This window comes from Physella acuta, unplaced genomic scaffold (genome assembly GCF_028476545.2).
Source record: "Physella acuta isolate Inbredline_101_S28 unplaced genomic scaffold, ASM2847654v3 ptg000604l, whole genome shotgun sequence".
In the NCBI taxonomy this organism is placed as follows: domain Eukaryota; kingdom Metazoa; phylum Mollusca; class Gastropoda; family Physidae; genus Physella; species Physella acuta.
This window is the reverse complement of record NW_026732123.1, coordinates 198,942-221,539: the sequence shown is the minus strand read 5'-3', so window position 1 is coordinate 221,539 and position 22,598 is coordinate 198,942. Positions and strand designations below refer to the sequence as shown.

At 36.8% G+C, this 22,598-nt stretch overlaps 2 protein-coding genes across 2 annotated transcripts; one reads left to right on the top strand and one right to left on the bottom strand.

The window, feature by feature from the left end:
- Positions 1 to 630: 630 nt before the first annotated feature.
- LOC131947680 (translin-associated factor X-interacting protein 1) lies at positions 631 to 22,319 on the top strand. The gene is made up of 16 exons (XM_059308946.1): positions 631 to 834; positions 1,841 to 1,925; positions 2,699 to 2,944; positions 3,837 to 3,971; positions 13,366 to 13,435; positions 15,034 to 15,134; positions 16,452 to 16,627; positions 17,569 to 17,680; positions 17,986 to 18,047; positions 18,328 to 18,417; positions 18,617 to 18,779; positions 19,045 to 19,173; positions 19,597 to 19,767; positions 20,516 to 20,761; positions 21,450 to 21,556; positions 21,988 to 22,319. Exons 1-16 carry the CDS (start codon positions 803 to 805, stop codon positions 22,181 to 22,183), a joined length of 2,121 nt encoding a protein of 706 aa, XP_059164929.1. The 5' UTR covers positions 631 to 802; the 3' UTR covers positions 22,184 to 22,319.
- LOC131947681 (chitotriosidase-1-like) lies at positions 4,493 to 11,487 on the bottom strand. The gene is made up of 2 exons (XM_059308947.1): positions 11,360 to 11,487; positions 4,493 to 6,877 (listed from the first exon to the last, which is right to left on the bottom strand). Exons 1-2 carry the CDS (start codon positions 11,360 to 11,362, stop codon positions 5,039 to 5,041), a joined length of 1,842 nt encoding a protein of 613 aa, XP_059164930.1. The 5' UTR covers positions 11,363 to 11,487; the 3' UTR covers positions 4,493 to 5,038.
- Positions 22,320 to 22,598: the final 279 nt, after the last annotated feature.

The following is a 22,598-nucleotide window of genomic DNA, read 5'->3' as shown; positions in this document are numbered from 1 at the left end:
ACAATTTGAAGTGCCCCCGGAGAAAAAAGTCTGAAAGAAACACTGATTAATTTTATGATGATGTTTGAAGAACGGAGGGTGGGGATGTTCATATATTGTGACGTCATCATTATCATTAACGTGGACCTCTTGTTGAGCATAGAAGTATGGAGACGCAACCGCAACATTTCGGCCGCTTCTGCTTCCCTGACAGTTGACCTTTACCACTCTTGTTTTGTGTCATGTACCAATTTTGCATTTAAAAAGTAATGTTAGAAACTGAATTTTAGCCATTATTTTGCGTTTTAGAAAACATTTTATTGAAATTGATTATTATACTCTGTTCATCTAGTTCATCAATATTTTAGAAGGAAATCGATGTTTAAAAAAATAATTAAACTGCAACACTCATACCCCAACAGACTTACGATTCGAAACGAGTCCTATCCCTATCAAATTCAAATCGACGCATACTAAATCAATTAATACTATTAGCATCGCTAATGTAATACACGTACACTCACCTACAGTTTTTGTTTCCTTTTATTTTAGTTTTGTTCATTATTTTGATTGTGGTATTCAATATGGATTAATAATAATCATACAATTTAATTTTGCGAAAGCTTTTTCTAATAATGTTGCCATAGTAAACACAACATGGCGCACAAGAATTAAGTTCAACTCACAACTCTTGATTAAAAATTTATACTAGGCTATATAGATTTTAGATATAGATCTTAATATTCAACAAGATGAATTTCTAATTCATAAAAATTAATTTTATCGCTTTGCAACAATTTAAAAATAAAGAGTTACTCTGGTTATGGCTCTTGCAAAGCTTCCACCACTTTCAGGGTGAGCTTGGTTTTCTCAACGTTTACATTTTACAATCTGAATTTACATTAAAATTGATTAAAATGAAGCTAAATATTTAAAATTAAATTGATTTAATTTGCAAAGCACTTAAATGACTATTTTACTAATGTAATGTAATATAGTGTAGTATTAATGACTATCATAACTACTAAAGTACTCTTTTTTTTATACTTGGTAGAACTAGCCTTACAAATTTAGTAAAGATCTAATATTTAGTTGTCATTAGTTGAGTAATGAGTTAGTCGTAATCTTACTGTGAACCTTCAACTCTTACACTAGCAGTGCCTAGCACTATCTTTCAAATTACAAAAATACGTAAAATAAGTCAACTGCTCTGATTCTAAGTGCAGACTTAGCTTAAAAAGAAATTTAAAAATATGCTTTTAACGCTTTAAATTTAATGTTTACTGTTGGACAGAAGAGTGGTTCCTAGAAAAATTTGCAAATTGGAATAATGCTCTACAAAAATCTGCAAAAACAGAAAAAACACAGATACAATCAAATTATAATTATAATTAATACACTTTCATGTTGTTATATATTTCATGGAAAAATGTTTTATTTTGCTAGTATGTAGACTATATTTGGTCATTCTTTGCTAATATATATATATATATATATATATATATATATATATATATATATATATATATATATATATATATATATATATATATATATATATATATATATGATTAATTTAAAATGAAAATTTGCTTGGGCATATTTTTTCTCCAGTTTTCAGTTGCACAATTTTCCATAGCACATTTTTCTGGTCACCCGGTACTGTGTTAAGCTGTTGGGAATTATCAGGGTTTGGTTAATAGTTAGAACAGGCCTTATCATGCTAGAATTACTACAGTGATAAAGGGGTATTCCCCAAAAAAGTGCAGAAGCCATGGCATCCAGATCTTGATAAGTTTTATTATTAAAAAGACAAGTTTAACATTTTTAAGTTGTAAAATTATTACTATTTTACTCACAGTGGTAACAGATTTAATAGCTTTGATGGACCATCATATAGACTTAATGGCAAGGAACATCCTCTTCCACCACCAAATGCTTTGAAAGTAAGTTATAACAACAATAAAAAATATTTCTTTTAAAAGCATTTAATATGTTATCGGTGTACTCAAAATGTGTTGCCTTAAAGGACTTAATTACATTGAAGCTGCTTCTAAAAAACGTACATTAAATTCGGTGTTTGTCCAGATCCCACAGGTTGACTCACTATATTATATTTATAGCTTTTTGCTAAATATTATGAAACAAAGGAACACCATTACATTTACATATATCTCCCTCCTGTTCAAATTATATTGATATTATAAATTAATGTTACTGCCTAATTCTGAAATATTTCTTGATTTAAGACTTTGATAAAGTGTGAATTAGAAGATTATGAGCTGATTATGATTGTTTGTATACCTTTATCATAATGAAATTAGGTCTCTATTAATTATTACTTTTTAAAAATGATATTTCCAATCTAATATATCACTGGCTACAACAAAATTAACTTAATGGCATTTAATTAGAAGATTATGAGCTGATTATGATTGTTTGTATACCTTTATCATAATGAAATTAGGTCTCTATTAATTATTACTTTTTAAAAATGATATTTCCAATCTAAATTATCACTGGCTACAACAAAATTAACTTAATGGCATTTAGTTTTTTATCACCGTCAACTTTAATGCCATCATATTTTTAGTCTTTTCTACAATGTTAGTTAAATCCTTTTATTTTTTTCAATTTTTGGGTGACTAACACGGTGTGGGTGACCTCCTTTTAGAATAATATGAAACATACCAAATTTTCGTTGTGTTTTTTTTTTCAGCCTTATGTTGACATAAAAGCTGGCGAGCTGGACACCTGGCCAGCTCATGCAAGCAGCCAGTCTGTGACAGCAGCATCTGCTGTCCTGACCAAAAATAAAAGTTTGGTCCTCGTTAAAGACGAAGACATGGGGAAGGCTCAGATTGTGCCCAAGCCAAGATTTTTGGAGCAGCTGGAAAATTTCCTTAAAAAGGAACTGCGAGCTTTAGGCGTTGTTGATGTCCAGCCCAGTGACCTTAGACTTCAGGTAATTGGTCATTTTCTGTTTTGTTTTAAAAAATAACAGTGAGTGTAGTGTGTTGTATATAAATATAAACATAAATATTACCCAACATGATGAAACAAGGTTTTGGGCTCCAATTCTGAGCTAGAATAAGAAATATTAGGAGGGGTCCAGAATATAAATTTTGAAAATTTATTTATTTCTTAAGTTTATAAAACTTAATTTTACAGTTTACACATGTGCACTTACTTGTGGTAGAAGTTTTTAAAAAGCTAGCTTAAAAGATTTCAATTTTTTTTAAAGTAGCAAAACCTAATTGTCGGTACAAAGATACCAATTTAATATTTCAAAATTGTACAGAATCATATTTTAAACAGTTACCTTAAACTAATTACTAATTAGGGACTTTAGGTCAGATTCTTCAATGATTTTTATCACTGATAAAGCAAGCTCTATTTAACATACTTTAATAGCTTATTTGAAGAAATATAAAGTGTATTACATAAGTTTTATGGCAACTCTTTAAAATTAAAGGAACCTTTCGGATAAATGGGATAGATAAAGTAGAGTTCATCTCTTTGATCTGAATCTGGTATATGAAGGGATAGTGTTTTCAGCACTATGCGCAGATGCCTCTTTTTCCCATGACTTATGTAAGCTACTCATCAGAGTATGGTGGATTCAGGGGCACCCTGCATACTTGAGAACATGCATTTAACTTGGGATCTTCAAGCTAGTAACAACACTGCTCTTTAGAAAGCTGTTGTAGCATTTCTTATTAATTTTTTTTTAAATTTTCAAATTATTAAAAAAAACTTTAAAAATACAAGCAATAATTGGCTAATGTTCCAGTATTACTTTTATACTATTATTTCATTTCCTTTCTTTGATGGTTTTTCCAATTTACTTTGTGCAGGCACATAGAGAAGTATTTGAATATTTGATAGAAGATTTTAAGACCTACAAGCCTTTGTTGTCTGCAATAAAAAATGAATATGAGATGATGTTAGGATACCAAAGACAGCAGATTCGACAACTGGAGCCTCTAAAGGTAAACATGTGCTATAAACTTTGTATTGGCTTCTGTTTTAAACTCTCAAAACATTTTGTTATAATGTCCGAATTTGTACAAATATAAGTTTTATTAAATACGGCTGCCTTTGTAAATTTGTCTTGCTGTGGACTTTAAGGCCAGTGTATGTGGTTTACTGTCTCTTTATTCAACACTGCTGCATAGTTTCTGCAGGATGTTAGTGCTTTAATCTTCTAGCTATGGATATCTTACCTCATGATCTAAACACTCATCATACGATCATGATCAAACAAAGCTTATTATGATGTTTATATTAAATTTGTATCTTCTTTAATTTAATGTAAATATTTGTGTGTTAAATTGTTAACTTTTGTTTCATATGTAGATTTTTAAAAACATAATTGCTACATTTATTATATTAAAATCCTGAATGTGATAGTTATCTGTAAATTATTTCTCAAACATTCATTTTAAAGGGAAAAAAGCAATGAAATAATACGTCATAGTTGAAAAAAAGGGTAAATATTTTTTAATGAAAACTACTCCTATCAATCAAATTATTTACATACAGAAATATTTTTCTGATTATTTTATCAGCAAACTTATAGGTGTAAACCACACTTAATGTGTTGTTCTTTCCCTACACAATCTTTGTATAAATAAAAATAAACTTCACTAGTCCTTCTTGTATTAAAATAATCAAATACTCTATCACCGGGTAGTGGGGGGGGGGGGTGGCATTAAACACAATGTAGCATTCATTTATTTAAACCTACTAAATCTATGTACAGAAACAATGTTATAAAACTTTGTACTTTTAAATTGCTTTTAATTTTACTGTTGTTATATATCAATCTTTTATGCTTCAAATATCCGTTAAATTTAATTTTAATTCTTAAAATTGTCAAGTAGTTTTATTCATTTTCTAATAACTAAAAACGGGTGTTGATTTTAAAGATATGAACCAAAATATTGGTCAAAACGAAGGGAGATAATATTTTAGTTAAGATCAGCTAAGAGTAATGGTTCCTGGTGGCTTGTGTCTATCATTATAAAAGTACCGTTTGATTTTTGACAGCTCAACTTTACACTGCACATGCATTATTGATGGCCTTGACCAAAGGATAGTTCCCTTCACCGCAGAATTCTCCGTTAAAGTCGTCGTGTGACATGTCCCACACCATGACACCCCCAAAGCCGTTCTGTTTTGTAAACGTGACCTTTGCCCTCAAGCTGACCTGGTCCTCATACCCCACCCACTGGTCGTTCTTCACTAAGTACGGCACATTCTGGCTCTCTATGTATACTTGATCAGCGCCCGCTCGCAAAACACACACCTCGTAGTAGGCCAGGATTCCAGCCTCCGAGGTGTACGGCCCGGGTTGGCCGGCCCCCAAGATCGGGGCGCCGACTCCTATGAATGGTGTATCTTTTTCGAGCGTAAACGATCGCCCGTACAACGGCATGCCAATGACGAGTTTAGATTTGGGTGCGCCTAGGCTGACCCAGTAGTTGGCCACCCACTCGACGTTTAGGTACTCCTCCGCCCCTGTCTCCCACGACCCGCGGCTCAAGGGGCTGTGGTGGCCCGTCCTGCGATCCCAGGCCCCGTGGAGGTCGTACGCCATCACGTTGAAGAAATCCACCGCGGCGGACAAACGAGGCACGTCGTAGGCCACGTCGATGATGCCTTTGCCGGCAGCCACGGCTGCGGTGAGCAACAGTCTTTTCTCACCTACTGCCTCGGCGTCGAACGCCGCGCGGAGCTGTTGGCATAACAAGGCATGGAGTCCCCGGTCTTGTGGGGGGCTGCTCCCTATCGCCGGGTACTCCCAGTCGAAGTCTAAACCATCAAAGTTTCTCTTTCTTAAGAACTCAATCGTCGAGTTTAAGAATTCCTGTCTAGACTGTTCTGTCGACGCCATTAGGGTAAAAGCCGCTGTTCCCATGGACCAGCCTCCCACTGCTAGCAAAACCTTCAGGCGCGGGTTGATGTTCTTCAGGTTCGTGACCCTTGCGTAATTTCCGATGTCATCGCCGTACGGCTCGTCTCGACTCTCAAGGGCGACTAACCTGTTTCCTCTCAGAGTGGCGAAGGCGTAGATGATGTGGGTGCACAAAAAGGGGTCAATGTCGCGGACGTTGAAACTGGCGCCACCAAATCTATAACTAGCCCAGTTGGGGAAATAACAGACGACTCGGCCACACCCTTGTCCGGTGCTCGGCTCGGATGAATTGGGATTTCTCTGTGTGGACTGAGGTACCCTTGATGTGGTTGGTAGGTTTGACGCCGTGGGATTTGTCTGCGGTAGATTTGACGATGTGGTGGTTCCTTGCCCTCTAACGGGGTCGGCGTTTTTGACAGAGACGCACTTGACGTTATACTCCCAGTCGCAGTACTGGCGGTCTTGGTTGAACTGGAGGCCGCTGCCACACGACAGGCGATACGTGTAGCCGCGGTGGCACTGGTAAAACCCATTACAGTCGGCTGGGTCCGCGTACAGACCGTCCGCCCTCTCGCGGCAGAAGATCGGCGACGGTCGGACCACGCCGACGTCTTTGGCAGTCGTCTTGGCAGCTTGTGGGGAAGTTGGCGAGACATAACCGGATCCGGAAGTACCGACAGCTGGCGATTGCGTTGTGCGCAGTGTCGATTGCTGTTCGGGAGTTTCCGGAGCGGGAGTGACGACCTCCTCACACAAGACGTTAGCGGGCCAGTCGCAGACGGAGTAGATCGGGTTGAACCTGAGCGTGGGCGGGCAGGGGATGGAGTAGGTGACGCCGCTGTAGCAGTTGTAGTACTTGGTGCAGTCCTTAGGGTCAGCGTACAGCCCCGTGGCTTTGTCCGCACAGAAAGTGGTGTCGTAGCCGTGGGCGAGACCGAGGATGGCAAACAAAACCGGCAGTGCTGCTTGGCGAGCTGTCTGGAAATAGAGAGCAAAAACAGCTGGATTAATTCGAAACTAAAGTGCGTTTTTCGCTGTACGGGTCTTTAGTATAGCGAGGTGTTTAAAATATAGAATCAACAAATGTTGTGAAAGAAAAAAAAATGATGGATAAATATTTAACAAAAGTGCGTTTCTCGATATACGGGTCTTTAGTATAGCAAGGTGTTTAAAATATAGAATCAACAAATGTTGTGAAAAAAAAAACTGCTGGATAAATACAAAACTAAAGTTCGTTTCTTGCTATTCGGGTCTTTAGTATAGCAAGGTGTTTAAAATATAGAATCAACAAATGTTATGAAAGAAAACGTAACGCAGCTTGTGACAGTGTCAGAGACCAGTAAGGTCCACGACTAGTGGGCCGAGTGTATGTCAATATGTAGATAAATGGAGTTCTGATATCTGAAAGGATTAAGTCAATAAATGTCCGTACGAGATATAGAAGAAGCGGGATAATTCATAGCATAGCGGCTTATACAATAGTCAACAGTTTGATGGGACTTATATCGGCAGCGTGGGCGATGCACTTTTCATTGACAACTGCTAATTAAACATTTTGTTTTATCACTGTTGTCTCATTTACCTCCCTTGTCATTTGAAAAGTGTCTCAAGAGGGGGGGGGGGTGTATGGGATAAGTGAAGACACTTTCTTAAATAATACACATCCCTCCTAAATGACGTAATTAGTAAAGCTTATTGAATCATAATAAATTGCCCACATTAGCTTAAGTGTATTTAGAGGTGGGTTTTGTTGTTGTTTTTACAAATGTTGTTGTCCGTTCTGTGACTATGTCAGTATAGTTTGTAACAATCATAATATATCAAAATGTTACGTTCTATGACTGTCACCAGCTGTCAGCATGTTGCTTGATAACTAGATCTAACTTTCAGCGCATTGTTTTGTAAGAGCCCTCAGATGTAAAAAAAAAAAAATTAAAAACCAAAAACATGTCTTGATATAGTCAGATTTGAGCAGCACGCTCTGATTCTAAAAATAGCTGTCTGGGAATCGAATAACACGTACAGTGGTGACCCATGAAGCCAGAGGCGTAGCGATTGGGGGGGCAGGCGCCAAAATGGGTTGGAAAAAGTAATCGAAAGTTTGAGGGGGGTTGCAAATCGAAAATTTAAGGGGGGGGGGGGTGCAAATTGAAAGTTTGAGGGGGATGGGGTGCAAATCGAAAGTTTGTCCCCGGGCGCCGGGAAGGATCGCTACGCCTCTGCATGAAGCTAAACTTGATATACAGGATTTAAAAACCCCACGTATTTAGTTATTGGATCTGTAGGCACAGCTCGGGTTAACGAACAGATCATGTTTACAGTACGTGTCATACAATAGTATACACTTGTTCCTGAATGCTGACAGATTCCATGGCGTGGTTGGGAATTTCTGGGAGAATGTAAACGGTGAAGACGTCATGGATAAAAATAGATTTTCTTTTTCTCTGGAAACACGATTCTGTGTGTTTAGTACCAGGAAAATAAACGGTATCCATTATTTGAAAATATATGAGATAAAGAGTCCAATAAGGCCATTTTTTTTAAACTGCAAAACTAAGCAAATCTTAAAAGGCCCATAACCTAATCCACTAAAAAAGAGCTATAATCATTTCGCTGTATAAGGCCAATAACCTTTCTACAAAAAAATCTCATAACTTTCTGCTTTTTCACAAAAAAGGCTGTTGTTTTCTATTGCCCAGGCTTGATTTTGTGATGACAAAGAATGTGTTTATACTGCGATATGTTTATGACTTGCTTGAGATATATATGTGTATATATATATATATATATATATATATATATATATATATATATATATATATATATATATATATATATATAATGTGCCAGACAACCAAAAAATCAGATTTACATATTACACAGACATATGCCCCATATAGCTGAATGCGAGTGACTTAATGATCACTTCAACTCTCCCATCCAGTCTCTCTCTGTGTTTTCTTCTCATTTTTTTCCTTCAACAAGGATCATGCTCTCAAGTGTCTTCCCCACACTTCACACCCCCACACATACAGGTGTGTAACGGTTAACTGGCCACAGAAGATTGACAAACCGAGTCACATGTACATGCTTGAAGACGCAACTGTAGACTTTATGCTTTTAATTAGCGCGGCTTTTGTAAAAAATAATTAATTAAATTCCCGATCAGACTAGATGAACTGTTCTCTGACGTTGTAATACAGACGAATGGTGTGGTCAGCACTATAATATCTCTAGCCGTTTTTTACTTTCTCTGACTAGAGTCAGGCACCCATTAGAGCTGAGTGGACTCAGATAGTCGTAACTACTCAAGCTAGTGTGATGTACACTGTATATCCATGTGTGATATAAACTCTATAACCATATGTGTAATATACACTCTATAACCATGTTTGATGTACACTCTATAACCATGAGTGATGTACACTCTTTATCCATATGTGTTATGTACACTCTATAAACATGTGTAATGTACACTCTTTAAACGTAGGTGTAATGTACAATGTATAACCATGTGTTTGATATACACTCTATAAATATGTGTGTTATGTACACTCTATAAACTTATGTGTAATGTACACTCATTAAAGGTATGTGTAACTTACACTCTATACAACATCAAGGGAAGTCTTTATCAGTGCTAGTTATCCATGTGTAAAACAGATCTAATTGGCTTATAATGAATCAGTGAGGTATGCAGCATACGTCTGGCGCAATAGAATATAAAACAATAGTTACCTTTAATAAGTGGCGACAAAAGGATCAGTGTTTACAACCCGTGAAATGAATGGCACCTGACACGAACCTTAACTGAATCCAAATCAAAGCATAAAGAATGTACACTCTATACCATTATGCGTGGTATACACTCTATTACCTTGAGTGATGTACACTCTATAACCATATGTGTTATGTACACTCTATAAATATATGTGTAATGTACACTCTTTAAATGTACGTGTAATGTACAATGTATAACCATGTGTTTCATGTATAATCTATAAACACGTGTGTTATGTACACTCTATAAACTTGTGTAATGTACACTCTTTAAACTTCGGTTTAATGTGCACTCTTTAATAATGTGTGTTATGAACACTCTATAAACATTTGTGTAATGTACACACTTTAAACGTATGTGTATACATTCCATAACCATGGTATAACGACACTCTATAACCTTATGTGTGATGTACACTCTATAAACTTATGTGTAATATACACTGTACAACCATGTGTGTGATGTTCATTCTATAACATATGTTTGTTGTACACTCTATGAGTATATATGTGATGTATACTATATAATCTTACTAGGCATACTGCCTAGCTTCGCTTAGGTTTTCAAAAACATTTGAGAATTTGAATATTTAAATATTTAGCGATGGATGAGGTGTGAAGTGCTTAAATTTAAACAGTAATGCTAACTTTAGGGAAAATGTTGTTGTTTGTTGTTTAAATTCCGTTCTCAAAGAAATATCGGAAAGTACGCAATGTATAACTAAAATGGAATTAGAACTACACAGGTTCCATGAACAGTATATCTCATAATTTATATTACATTGCCTTTTAACAACTTAATTTTTTATTAAAACAAATGCTATACTTCGTCATTTTCTGTTTCAAATAGCATACAATTATTTGAAAAATAATAATTTTAAAAACGTTAGTCCCTTGAAAAATGAACGTATGTCTTTGTTTACTTTTTTTAACAAACAGTTGCTATGCTTATATAAGAAATTACGGTATATGAACATATTTAACGACTATAATGGCTGTTTCCGACGGCAATAAAGTTGTTTGTTACCCTCCAGGGTCGGTCTACGACGTCACATAAAATTAAGGGGATCGTTCGTCAATTTATATATATATATATATATATATATATATATATATATATATATATATATATATATATATATATATATATATATATATCATATCATATAAGGAGAATTTCACTCACGGTCATCTATTAGCCCTCGTCGAGGGCTTTGAGTCTGACCAACAGTTTTTCCATACAGCCTAGTCATCTATAGTAGTGTATGCAAAAACTTAGCATGATGTACAGACGTTAAGTAACCTAAAAATTGTGTTGAAATTTCCCTGTTTTTCCCATAAAATACAAAGATTATATAGGGAAATACGACTGGTCAGTTTTGACCCATTTCCCGATTTTTCCCGGACACGGCGAGTTTTTTGTGACACCCCAAGGCGTTCTCCTACCACCTCACAAAATATCAAGGGGGGTCGTCGGAGGAAATTTGTTTTTGTAATAGAGCTCATATAAAGAGAATTTCACTCGCGGTCACTTTTTAGCCCTCGTCGAGGGCTTTGAGTGAAACCGACAGGTTTGCCATACGGCCATAAATAAAAAACAAAAAAAACCTATTAGCTTTTATATTATAAATTAATTAATACACGTGAAGCCTTCTAATTAGTGATTAAACTGGGACTTACCATTTTGTCTGTGTGGTCGGGATCTAGGTGGTTGCGGCCTGAGAATACCACACGCCTTCTTATAGCCCCCGCTCAGTTAGAGCTTGCTTGTTACATTTTTTCATCTTTTATATGGGGATTAATTTCTGTGCGAACGTATACACCCCCCTCCCTCGCACCCCGCCCCTATACCTACACCGCTCCTCTTCATTCATGGCAACTGCGCACTCAAGTCGGTTTTTTTTTCTACGCTAGAAAAAGGACACACTAAGTACTAAACAAATAACGAAATCACCGAAATATACAATAACGTGTAACACTTTTTTAAATTCACCCGTTTTACTACCGTATGATGGCTGTCAAAGGTTAATAAAATTAAATTTGGAACTGAAAGGCGTTGGTATTGACCTAATTTATAACGGGGTTTCGTTTTTTTAGAACATAGAAGGGAAGACCAAAGGTTATTTTCTTTTGAAATCCTGAACACACAGGTTTCTCTGTTAGATGATACTTATGAATCACAAAGCTAATGGGAGTCAATCGGTTAGTTTGGTCAGAACTCAAATACGTGAACTTGGTTTTAAGAATAGCATTTTTTTCTGGGTACAACTCTAATACGTGAACTTTGTTTGAAGAATAGCAATTTTTTAGTACAACTCTAAATCTAATATATAAATTTTGTTTTGAGAACAGCATTTTTTTTCTAGTACAAATATGTCATTTCCTCAGTTCGCATCTAAAGTTTCATTTTTTTAAAATGTAGAAATGATAAATTAAACACACATATGAAAAAAAAAATACAAAAAGTATATACGATTTTGATTTAAAAAAAATGTAGTATAAAAAGATTTGTCCCATTTCGACAAGGAAATAAAATGTCTCTGACATTTGGTATAATTAAGAGAAGCGTGGTCAGTAGATCTTGGTATAACAATCATACAAGTCTTACCAACATACGTGGTTCTCAGGGTCTTATGTGCCGGGGTTTCCTAACTACAGTCACGTGACTTATTTGATATGTTTACTATCTCAACCTATCAGCGTTCTTTGCCTTGTCGGCACAGACCAATTCAGAAAATGTTTAGAAATGTTGACGTTCTTATTTAGAATTGAACTTTCCATTGACTGATCGAAGCTTGTTTTAAATGTAGACTATTACGTAGTTCACTCATCCCATCATGCACATGTTCCCAAAATATTTTTTTTATCTTTTTAAAAGAAATTATCATAACACAAGTCACTTGTAGTGATCATGGCCAACGACGCTGTGAACTTTGTCCAGAGTTGGTCAAATCAATGACTGATTGTAAATCCCATCATGTGATTATTCTGGGAGTATTTGCGGCAGAAAGTAAAGTTGCGGCCGTCGTATTGGTGTAGGAGCTGACGTACTATTTGCTGACAGTTCTACTTAGGCATTATGGTTAGAACAAAACCCATGCAACATTTCATTAATTGCTTAATATAGACATGATTTTAAAAAACTACATCAAAGCTAGTTGTGAACATTTTAAAATATGGAGTTAAAACAGTCTAGTTCCGGGGTAGTCGCATGAAAACAGTACAACATTTATTAAACAACATTAGTCTGGCATCCAATGAACATGGACATGACATCTGTTATTTAAATAACACACCAGCTGTCATTTAACTGCTAACAACTGTCATTGCCCTAACACCCCATTTTACTGACATCTAAATGTCACTAACACCAAACTATTACTCAACATGCATAATATCGTTATTGATCTAACACAGAAGCGTAGCGACCCCTCCCGGTGCCCGGGGACTTTCAATTTGCCCCCTCCCCCCCATATAATTTTAATGTGTATGATTAAAAACTGCAGCTAAAATGAGCTTTTAATTTTTTTTTTGTCCAACCCATTTTGGCGCCCCTAGGTTCGGCGCCCAGGGAATTATGTACCCACCCTTCTTTTTGCTACGCCTATGATCTAACACCCAACTACAGATAAACCACCATCCAATAGACACTGAAATTCAACTATAATGGTCTCCCTTCTCCCCAGCAAATGCTTGTGACGGTCTCAGAACAGTGTGAGCACAAGATCATGGCACTGAGAGAGGAGGAAAGGGAAGGTAAGTCTCAGTGTTAGATAGCCTGTATATCCCGGGGGGGGGGTACATTTCCGTTAATCCGTTATGGTGTACTAGTCGCATATAGCCTGTCAACAATTTGTTCCTTGTCAAAGATATCTAAATTTTGAAACTATCCTGTAGAAGGATATGGAAGTTTAAGACTTGAAAGTTGGCTGATTTTATGAAGGAGTTGTCCGCGAGTGACTGGCTGCATGTAATGTTAGCCGACGTGGATGCTGCTGTTCTTAGAAGTCACAAAATTTTGACACATCACCTAAATATGATGACAAAAAGATAGCCTTACCCCTTTTCTCATGAAAAAAAAAACCCACTATCGTTACGGAAATTAACTTATTAAAATCTTGAAAGTAGCACAATAAATTTCGTCCCCATAAATGTTAGACTAAAGTAGCATATTGTCACTAAGTAGAACTTCTCCATGTAAGATTAACTTCTCTGATCATCTTTTTCCGTTCATGCACAAGACACATGAAGCAGATCAAGTGTGAAAGGATAGTGTTGGCAGTGTGGATTCAAATGCGTTCTAATGACCTGAATCCGGATTCGAACTCAAGATTTTCGGAACCATATACATCATAGTCATGAAAGGCAACCCCCCCCCCCCCCCAACCCACAAGTCAAGCCCCAACCCCACCCGGTGTATGAACGACATGGCGACAACCACTCAATAATCCAGTCTGAAGAAAAGAATTAGTAATAACATCTAATTGTTGGCTTAATATAATGAAGTCTTACATATCCGTCTGTGTAAGGTTAGCTGTGTAATCTAGAAAAAACACCGCCCAACAATCTTTGCGCTTCATTCTTACCCGGATGTTATATGATTGTTATAATTGTTCACAGTTTTTAATTTAAAGCTTGAAATTATAGACTTACTTTGACGGGAATGCCCCGTACAAAACAAACAAGGATATGCATCAATGTTTTAACCACAAAGTTTGAATAGGTTTTGTATGATATTGCACAAGCTAACATTTACATAGACCACTCCTCTATAAATTAGATTGCCACCTCAACTGGTTGGAAAAGAAACTGTTAGGTTTATTATTTAAGTCTGGGGGTATACATTATCACAGGGAGGTTCTTGTATTCATCGAGGTGGTAGTTCCTGAATGTCAGTTTAGGATAGTCGCCAGTGTTTGCTATGTCTGTCACATTACGGTGGAAAGACGAGTCTTATGAATACATGAGAGATGTTGTTTTCCTCCAGGACTCAGGGTTACTGCTTGTCCCAACCTGGCCTTAAGCGGCATAAAAAGAACTTTTCCTTCCTTACAGTAGAACACTAGGCAAGTCTCTCCACTCCCATCCCAGCATACAGTCTGCCCCATCATCAAACTACATTCAACAACATGATATATCTGATCCCAATGGTCTTGTTCTTGTTGATTTTTCACGTTTTTAAATTACCCACGATTGATTATTAAATTAGCCAAGCTTAACTTAACAAAAGTCGCATTAGCCTAGACTCCAACATAGCACACACGCAGTACACGTACAGACAGACACACTTGGTACCGTTTGTTTTTTGGTGGCCAACGTGAACTGACCAGTTGAACCATGACTTACTCTCTCAGAGATGACCAGTCTGAAGAAGGTCAACAGAGAGCTACACTCGAGGATCTCCGGCCTGCTCAATCAACAGGAGGACCTGAAGGAGCAAGTGTCAAGGTTACAGGTCAGTGGGGTCAAGGTTGCATGCCAGTGGGGTCAAGGCTGCAGACCAGTGGGGTCAAGGCTGTAAGTCAGGGAGGTCAAAGTTACAGGCCAGTGTGGTCGATGTTATAGGTCAATGAGGTCAAGGTTGAAAGCCGATGGGGGTCAGTGTCACAGGTCATGGGGGGGGGGGTCCGGTATCACAGGTCAATGGGGTCAGTTTTACAGGTCAATGGGGTCAAGGTTGAAGCCTATGTGATCAGTGTGAGTCAAGATTACATATCAGTGGTGTCGATGTTGCAGGTCGTTAGTCTCCATGTCACAGTTCAGTGGGGTTAAGGTTGCAGGTCATTAGTCTCCATGTCAAAGTTCACTGAGGTTAAGGTTGCAGACCAGTGGAGTCCAAGTTGTAGGTCAGAGTTCCGGTACCAACTTCCACTTCCCACGATTCATTCAGCGATTGGCCCGGCGGTGTTTTAAATTAACATATCTCAACATGAGCAGCCTCGAGTATGATCTGGGTTAGGCTAACTTACACTGCCTCCTGGTACCTGGGCACGACTAAAGGTGTCTGCCCCACTTCTCAACCTGTGCGCTAGGGTACACCAGGCTCGGCATATGACACCACGACTGGTTTTTTTTTTAAAACGACTATTGCGACCTGGGAGAGAAATTAATTATGGATGTTATTATTTTTTATTTTGTCCTTCGCCACAGCCAATTTATTAACGTCTTCTGTGATCACATTAAAACTGATATAAAAATACCGTATATAATAATAATAAACATGCCCAAGCATTCGCTGTCATTACCTCGTTCGCCGACATTAAAGGGAAATAACCGCTTACTGTCAATAGAAGGGAGAGAAGCTGACTAATGTTGTTGTGAATTGCACTCTATTTGCTCTTAAGCAAATACGCGATTCGTTAGATCAACCCCTTTATAACCATTTCCTTCACCTGTATAGGCCTACGTGTTAGAGGTTTATAGTAACAGATCCCAACGCACCAAGTAGGGCGTTTTGTCCGTATTTTGTAATAAAATACATTATGGAATGAGAACAATAACGTATAAAAGAGTGTTAATTAATATGAAACTATTTATTTAATGGTACCATGCATGACACTCAGTATAATTAATTTTTAGGTGAATATTAAATAAAAAAAAAGAAAGAAAGAAAAATACTTATTATATAAATGAATTATACATGTGTGTGACTGTCTATGTCTGTGTGGTGTCTGTGTATAATTATGTAGATACAGATGTATATACTATATAGGCTACCATTATGACTCTGTGACATAGTTTTGAATCCCATTCCCCCCCCCCCCGTGTTTAGACCAAGCTAGAAGAGGAGTACCACAAGTACAGGGAGGAGTGCGATGCCAGAAAGCTGCTCGTGGCAGACATCAACGACCTCAGGTACCAACAGGAAGACTACCTTGCCTCCAAGAACGCCGCCATCTTGAACCAGGACACGGAGGAGGATCCTGTGATTCTAAAAATAGCCCTACAGTAAGTTTAGGGCCAGTTTTTGTACTGGGTGTACTGCTGTCTGGTGGGTTCAACTTCCTGTAACTCGAGGAGTTGAATACAAATGTAGAACTCAGCTATACAGACTATTGTTGGTTGGATCAGTAGTGTTTGTGGAGTTGACACAAGACACTAATGATGAATGGGATAACATGGTTGAGGGGTACAGCAGGGAACTGGTTAGCTAAAAGTATTGAGTTTGATCCCAGGGCTTGAGTCAGTATAACATCATTGAGTCTAGCCAGCACTAATTGGTACTTCATTTAAGTTGGGGAAAGTACTTAGCATCTGGAAAGTACTTCACTTTTTCTCTTTACAAACATGGAATAGTTTGGACACTTGTAAAGTATGTTTTGTAAAGAAATATATATGTTGCCAGCTATCACAAAGAAAGGGAGAGAACTAAGAATCATCAGGTTTAGAAATTGGGAGGTGGGGGGGGGGAATGGGGGACGATGACACTTTGTTTATAGGATGACCTACAGTAATGACCAAAACTAGTGACCTCTAGTCCCCAGCAGCTATAACAAACTCTAGCCTTGAAGATATTCCACCAGAGATAACAACTAAACATCTTTATTATATGGTTTCTTGTTGTAGGTCTACCACTACATTCTGAACTATTTTAACTTGTATTTCATCCTATTGGCTCCAGTTTATTATTATATTACCACTACACTCTGAGTAGAACAATGTAATACTTCCTATTGGTACCAGTCTATTCAATCTCATTCTATTCAATTTGTTTTACCTCTGATGTATTCCGTACTTTAATTACAAGTCACATCACATGGCCCTTAAGTGTCTTGATACATTCACCCCCCCCCCCCTCCCACTGAAACAGTTTCTCAGGATATTTTACTATTATTGTTTCAATTACAATTGCTCAAACTCAGCTAATAACTTTTTTGTTACCTGTGTAGAAAGTCTCGAGAAGCTGAGAAGTCAGCCACCCAGAGGTTAAATGAGATGGTGGCAAACTATGGTGATGTCATACCCAGGAGGGACTTTGAGCAGCTGCAAGGGAAGTTTAAGGTAAGCTCAATGTGTTATTTAATGTATACTTTACACATGTCAAATGGTTTTAAGCTCTTAGTGATGTTTTGTAATGTTTTGTATTTTAATTTCAATGTGGCATTTAATGCTTGTAAAAGTTTCATCTGTGTGCAATATTTTATACATTATACCTAATTGAATGCCACATTCTCTTGCCATGTCTATAAATCATTTAGCCAATGACACTCTTATATTTTCTTCTCATATACAGTTTTTATAAACATCAATTACTAAAAAGGCCTCTAAATCTATTAATACATAAATTTCTACGTACTAATTTACAGGAGCTTGAAGACAAATATGAAACATCACTGCAAGATTTCCGCAAACTCCAGGCTGAACACAAGTAAAAATGTTTTTATTGCATTAACTTCTCAGCAACAGACAAATCTCCTCTTATATTAATTACATACCTTCCCTTAAATGGACATCATAATGAGATCTCTTCTAGCATTATCATTATATATTCCCAAATTTTTAAACATCACAATGTTTTCCTTAACATTAGCATAAAATCTCCCCTAACACTACCATCATATTTCCCCCATCATTAGCATCATATCTCCCCTAACTTTACCATCAAATCTCCTCTGATGCCAACACCATATCTCCCCCCCCCCCCCCAGTGCACTCCTGGACATACAGAAACAAGTGGTACAGAAGAGGGATGAGTTTTACATTGAGCTGGAGACTCTCAAGAGAAGTTCCACGCCAAGGTAACTAGTAATCAGTGATATTTACACAGAAAGTAAAGGTTGTGGTCAGTTTGTATATAAGTATATACTTTTCTTACAATTTCCCAGAATAATATAAATCTGTATTGTTTGTATAGTTTAAATTGATGTAGAAGTTTTTGCATTAGCTGTCTCTTAAAGCAGCTATGGTTTCGTATGATGACCTTCCTGTGTTTGACAGACCCAACTGGGAGAAATGTTCCGACTACGTTCAGGGTGGAGCCACTAGATGGCAGCAGCTGTCTGAGGGCAAGAGAAGCAACGAGCTTGTGGATGTTCTACTGCAGGAGATCCAGTCTGGTGGCACAGGGGATACAGTGGGCACGGATTACTTTGATCCGCTGGTACTTTCTCATTCAATTTTTTATCAACTTTTTAAATACTTTATTTGAAGTGGTTTTCTTAAATCCATCATTGCTTTTATCAGTACTTAGTGGACTTGTTTGTTAACAGGGTTATGGGACAGAAATGACTTCTTGGCTTAGGGTTATGGTTTTACTTGAAGATAAGATTTATGTATGTAATGATAACAAAAACTCTTTGTCCACTTGGGTTAAGATTAGGGTTTATAATGCAGTTCAGTTTTTAAACTGTTGTGTTGCCCCACAGGGTACAGGGCCAGAGGTCCCCATTTACCTGAGGACGACTGAACCAGTTAGGAACAGGAGGCTCAGCAAGAGGGATGCCGTCCTGCTCATCAGGGATGTCTGGAAGTCTAAATCTGCTAAGGATGCTGAGGTATGCCAGATTAATGGTGTATGGCAGGTCAGTTTGGCCGAGGTGTGCCAGATTAATTCGTCAGATCAATTAGGCTGAGGTGTGTTAGGTCTATTATGTATGCAAGGTCAATGAGGAATGCCAGGTCAATTAGCCTGAGCTATGCTATGTCAATAACAGTGTCACTTCTAAAAATACTCGATCAGTAAAAAAAAAATTAAAATAACTTAGAAAATGGCCTTATGAAATGATAGTATCATAGAAATGAGGAAAAATTTGTTATACTTTCCCTGAAATTTTATTCAAATTATTTTTTATCAATTTAAGTTGAACCTTATGTTCAACTTAAAATTATTATATAAGATCTTTAATTTAAAAAAACGTATGCTCAACATGCTTTCCTGTTAATGTTTTTTAACTTGCACATTTTGTTGAATTTTACAGAGAACAGATGGCAAGAGACAAAACATGGGAGAGTTTTTCTATGAGTACCTGAAAGCTCGCTTCCCTATAGAGCAGCTGGTCATTGAGTGGGGTTACAACATGGACGACGCTTGCCTGAGGTACGCTCATGATGATGTCATTGGTTTGTTTGGGAGGATCCTCACTGAAAAGGTTGGTGATAGAAATTATGGTACATACTTTACTTCTTAATATATTGGTGTAGTGGATATGATTAGATAACAAATTCACAGTTAAATTTTAAAGTATTGAGTATAAAATTAGCTTCTTAATTCACAATAGATATTTATTGGTGCAAGCTACCTTTCCCTAATCATTAGCTATTGTGGTATTTTTATAACTGTTTTTATTCTTTTGATCATTTTCCTATGTTATATTATTGTATCTATATTTTTTGTGATGAGATGTACCTATTTACAATCTAAAGGCTGTATTTATAATCTTACTATTTTACATATTTGCAGTTTGTAAATTATCTCTTCCACATCTTGTATAAACTGCTCATGTTGAGTTTATCTGTACAATGTTGTCTTTAGTATATCTCCCACTATTAAAACTATGGTGACATCAAACCAATGTTGGCTACTCAATATCCAAGCCACAGGTGGCTCAAGCTACTAGTGACGGGAGAGGATGGGTGGGGCCAAATCTCCCAGTATATATACATATCAATAAAATGAAGTCTATTAACTTAAAATAAGAAAGAACTTATAAAACTTTCATCAGTTTTAGACACATTTTATCACCCCAAGATCTATTTATGTCAATGATGTTAGATATCAGTTTGTACTTTAAAAAAAATTTAAACTTTATTTTTATAGATTAACTCTGCTGCACCTGTCTTTCAGAGAACCAGCTGTCACAGCAAAAGTTTTTACCTAAATTGAACTTTAATTTGCAGGCAGATGAAGAGATCTACCACAGTCAGGTGTCCTCCCTGTACGGGCTACAGACCCACATGCTCAAGTTTGACGTGTCCCAGGGGAATGTGGGCACGCTGAGTCCAGACGACTTTAAGAAATGTCTGGCAGAATTCTTCCAGCTGTCTGGGGACGAGCAGAGCTTGACTGACATGTTTAAGGCAGCGACAATTGAGCTGGAGATTAGTGATGAAGTTCCTATAGAGTACAAGAGTTTGTTCATGGAGGTAGGCCAAGGATTCACACAGATATTTTAGTATGTGCTTGGATGGTAAAGCATAAGGCTGCTTGTTCATAGAATGTCCATAAGTGGATACCTGGTTCATATTAGGGAAAGTAAAGGTGGCTGGACATAGTGCTGACCACACTATCTCTTCATATGTCGGGGTCACTGAAACATGAGAATTCTACCTCACCTACCTCATGGACCATCAGGTTGGAAAGGGTACTTGACTTTGACTTGTTTGATATTACTAACATTAAAAGCCTTGAGATCAGTGAAATTAAGGCTTTTGATGTTAGTGGTATCAGTGATGAGATTCCTTTAAAGTACAAGAACTTGTTCATGCAGGCCAAGCATCTGCACTATCCTTGTAGTATTAGATCTAACTAGGATAGCATTTGTCAATACCATAAAGAAACCATCAAGCAATTTCTTCTATAAAAAGTTTTAAAAAAATTTAAAGTGTCTGTTTTGTGTTGGGGAAACTGCTAGCAAATCATTATTGAATCAACATAAAGTTTAAAAGCCTTTCTTTTGTGGCATCAGTGCTTCTTAGAATAAAAAAAAGGCAATCCATTTTACTATTATGTATTCAAATTCAACTGGTCAAGCATAGACTGGCATTCTGCTATGTTTTACTACTTGTTGTTGTTGCCAAGCTGAGCTCCTACCAATTTGTTGTGTAATTACAGGATGATGAAGGAAAGACAGGTCCATTTTTAGAGGAAGTGAAGAAGTTCCAGCAGGCTAGGAAAGATGAGTATCTCAATGATATCAAGGAACAGCTGGGGAACACAGAGTAATCAAACTTTTCGTTTTGACCATATCCAACATTAACATACATGCATTGACAAGTTGATAATTACCAAACATACTTGCCATGTAACCCATAAACACACAACACAGCAGACATATTGCTTTGATAAATAATTATTTTAAAATACCACCAATTAGTTGACCTAAGCACACACAAAACAAAAAAAACAGAGTTTGTTTACCATATCATTAACAGAAAAAATACAAACATTCAAGCACCAAAAACACACTTACTGCTTTGATATATACAAGCTCCTACAAAATTAAAATATTTGAAAGTCTGATAATGGAGACAATCAATGACCTAATGTAGTGGTCTCATAAACTCTACATCACTTAGCTAAGATCACCATAAGATCATTAAATTCAGCTGTCTCATATGACTTTACTCCCAACTTGACTTTATTTCTCCAGCCCCGTGTCGCTAGATGACTTAAGGCGAGCCATCTCCATCACTGACCCTGAGATAACCAATGAGAAAGTTCTGGACTACCTGGCCTGGGCATTTAATACAACAAAAGATGGCCTGAAAGATGTCAACCCACTGGACCAGGCGGCCATCTTTGAACGCTTACAGAATGGGAACATCTTGAGAGTTGGGAAGAAATAACACTGTATTTTAATCATTTTATTTTAAATGTTTTGACTCAAAACATTTATTAATTTTGTTAAAAAATTTTTTAAAAAATACCAAAGAAAGTTATTTCATATTTTTTAAGTATAAAAATCGGACACTAAAATGAATATAAATGTGTTTATAACAAATAATTTATGTAATTACTTCTGAAACCAATTACCAGAAAAACCAACAACCAATCTGGCGCATGTATTTCCATTTGGCATTTTTTCTAAAATGTAAATACTAGTTTATATATTTTTTTTAAATAATTGTATCATCCAATTTTAATGCTTTTGTTATAATTTAGATTGTATGTACCAACCTTTAATGGAGATTAACTGAAAGTTTTTAAGCTGAAAATGTCTTGTATTTTGTTGTCCATGATATAACTATTGTATTACTATAG

What these genes read in the sequence shown, in the direction of transcription:
- LOC131947680 (XM_059308946.1), top strand. Translation starts at nt 803, where the DNA reads ATGGCTCTTGCAAAGCTTCCACCACTTTCAGG. An exon ending in AAACTCCAGGCTGAACACAA is followed by an intron (nt 18,048 to 18,327) that starts GTAAAAATGTTT and finishes CCCCCCCCCCAG; the next exon opens with TGCACTCCTGGACATACAGA. An exon ending in GGAGGATCCTCACTGAAAAG is followed by an intron (nt 19,768 to 20,515) that starts GTTGGTGATAGA and finishes TTTAATTTGCAG; the next exon opens with GCAGATGAAGAGATCTACCA.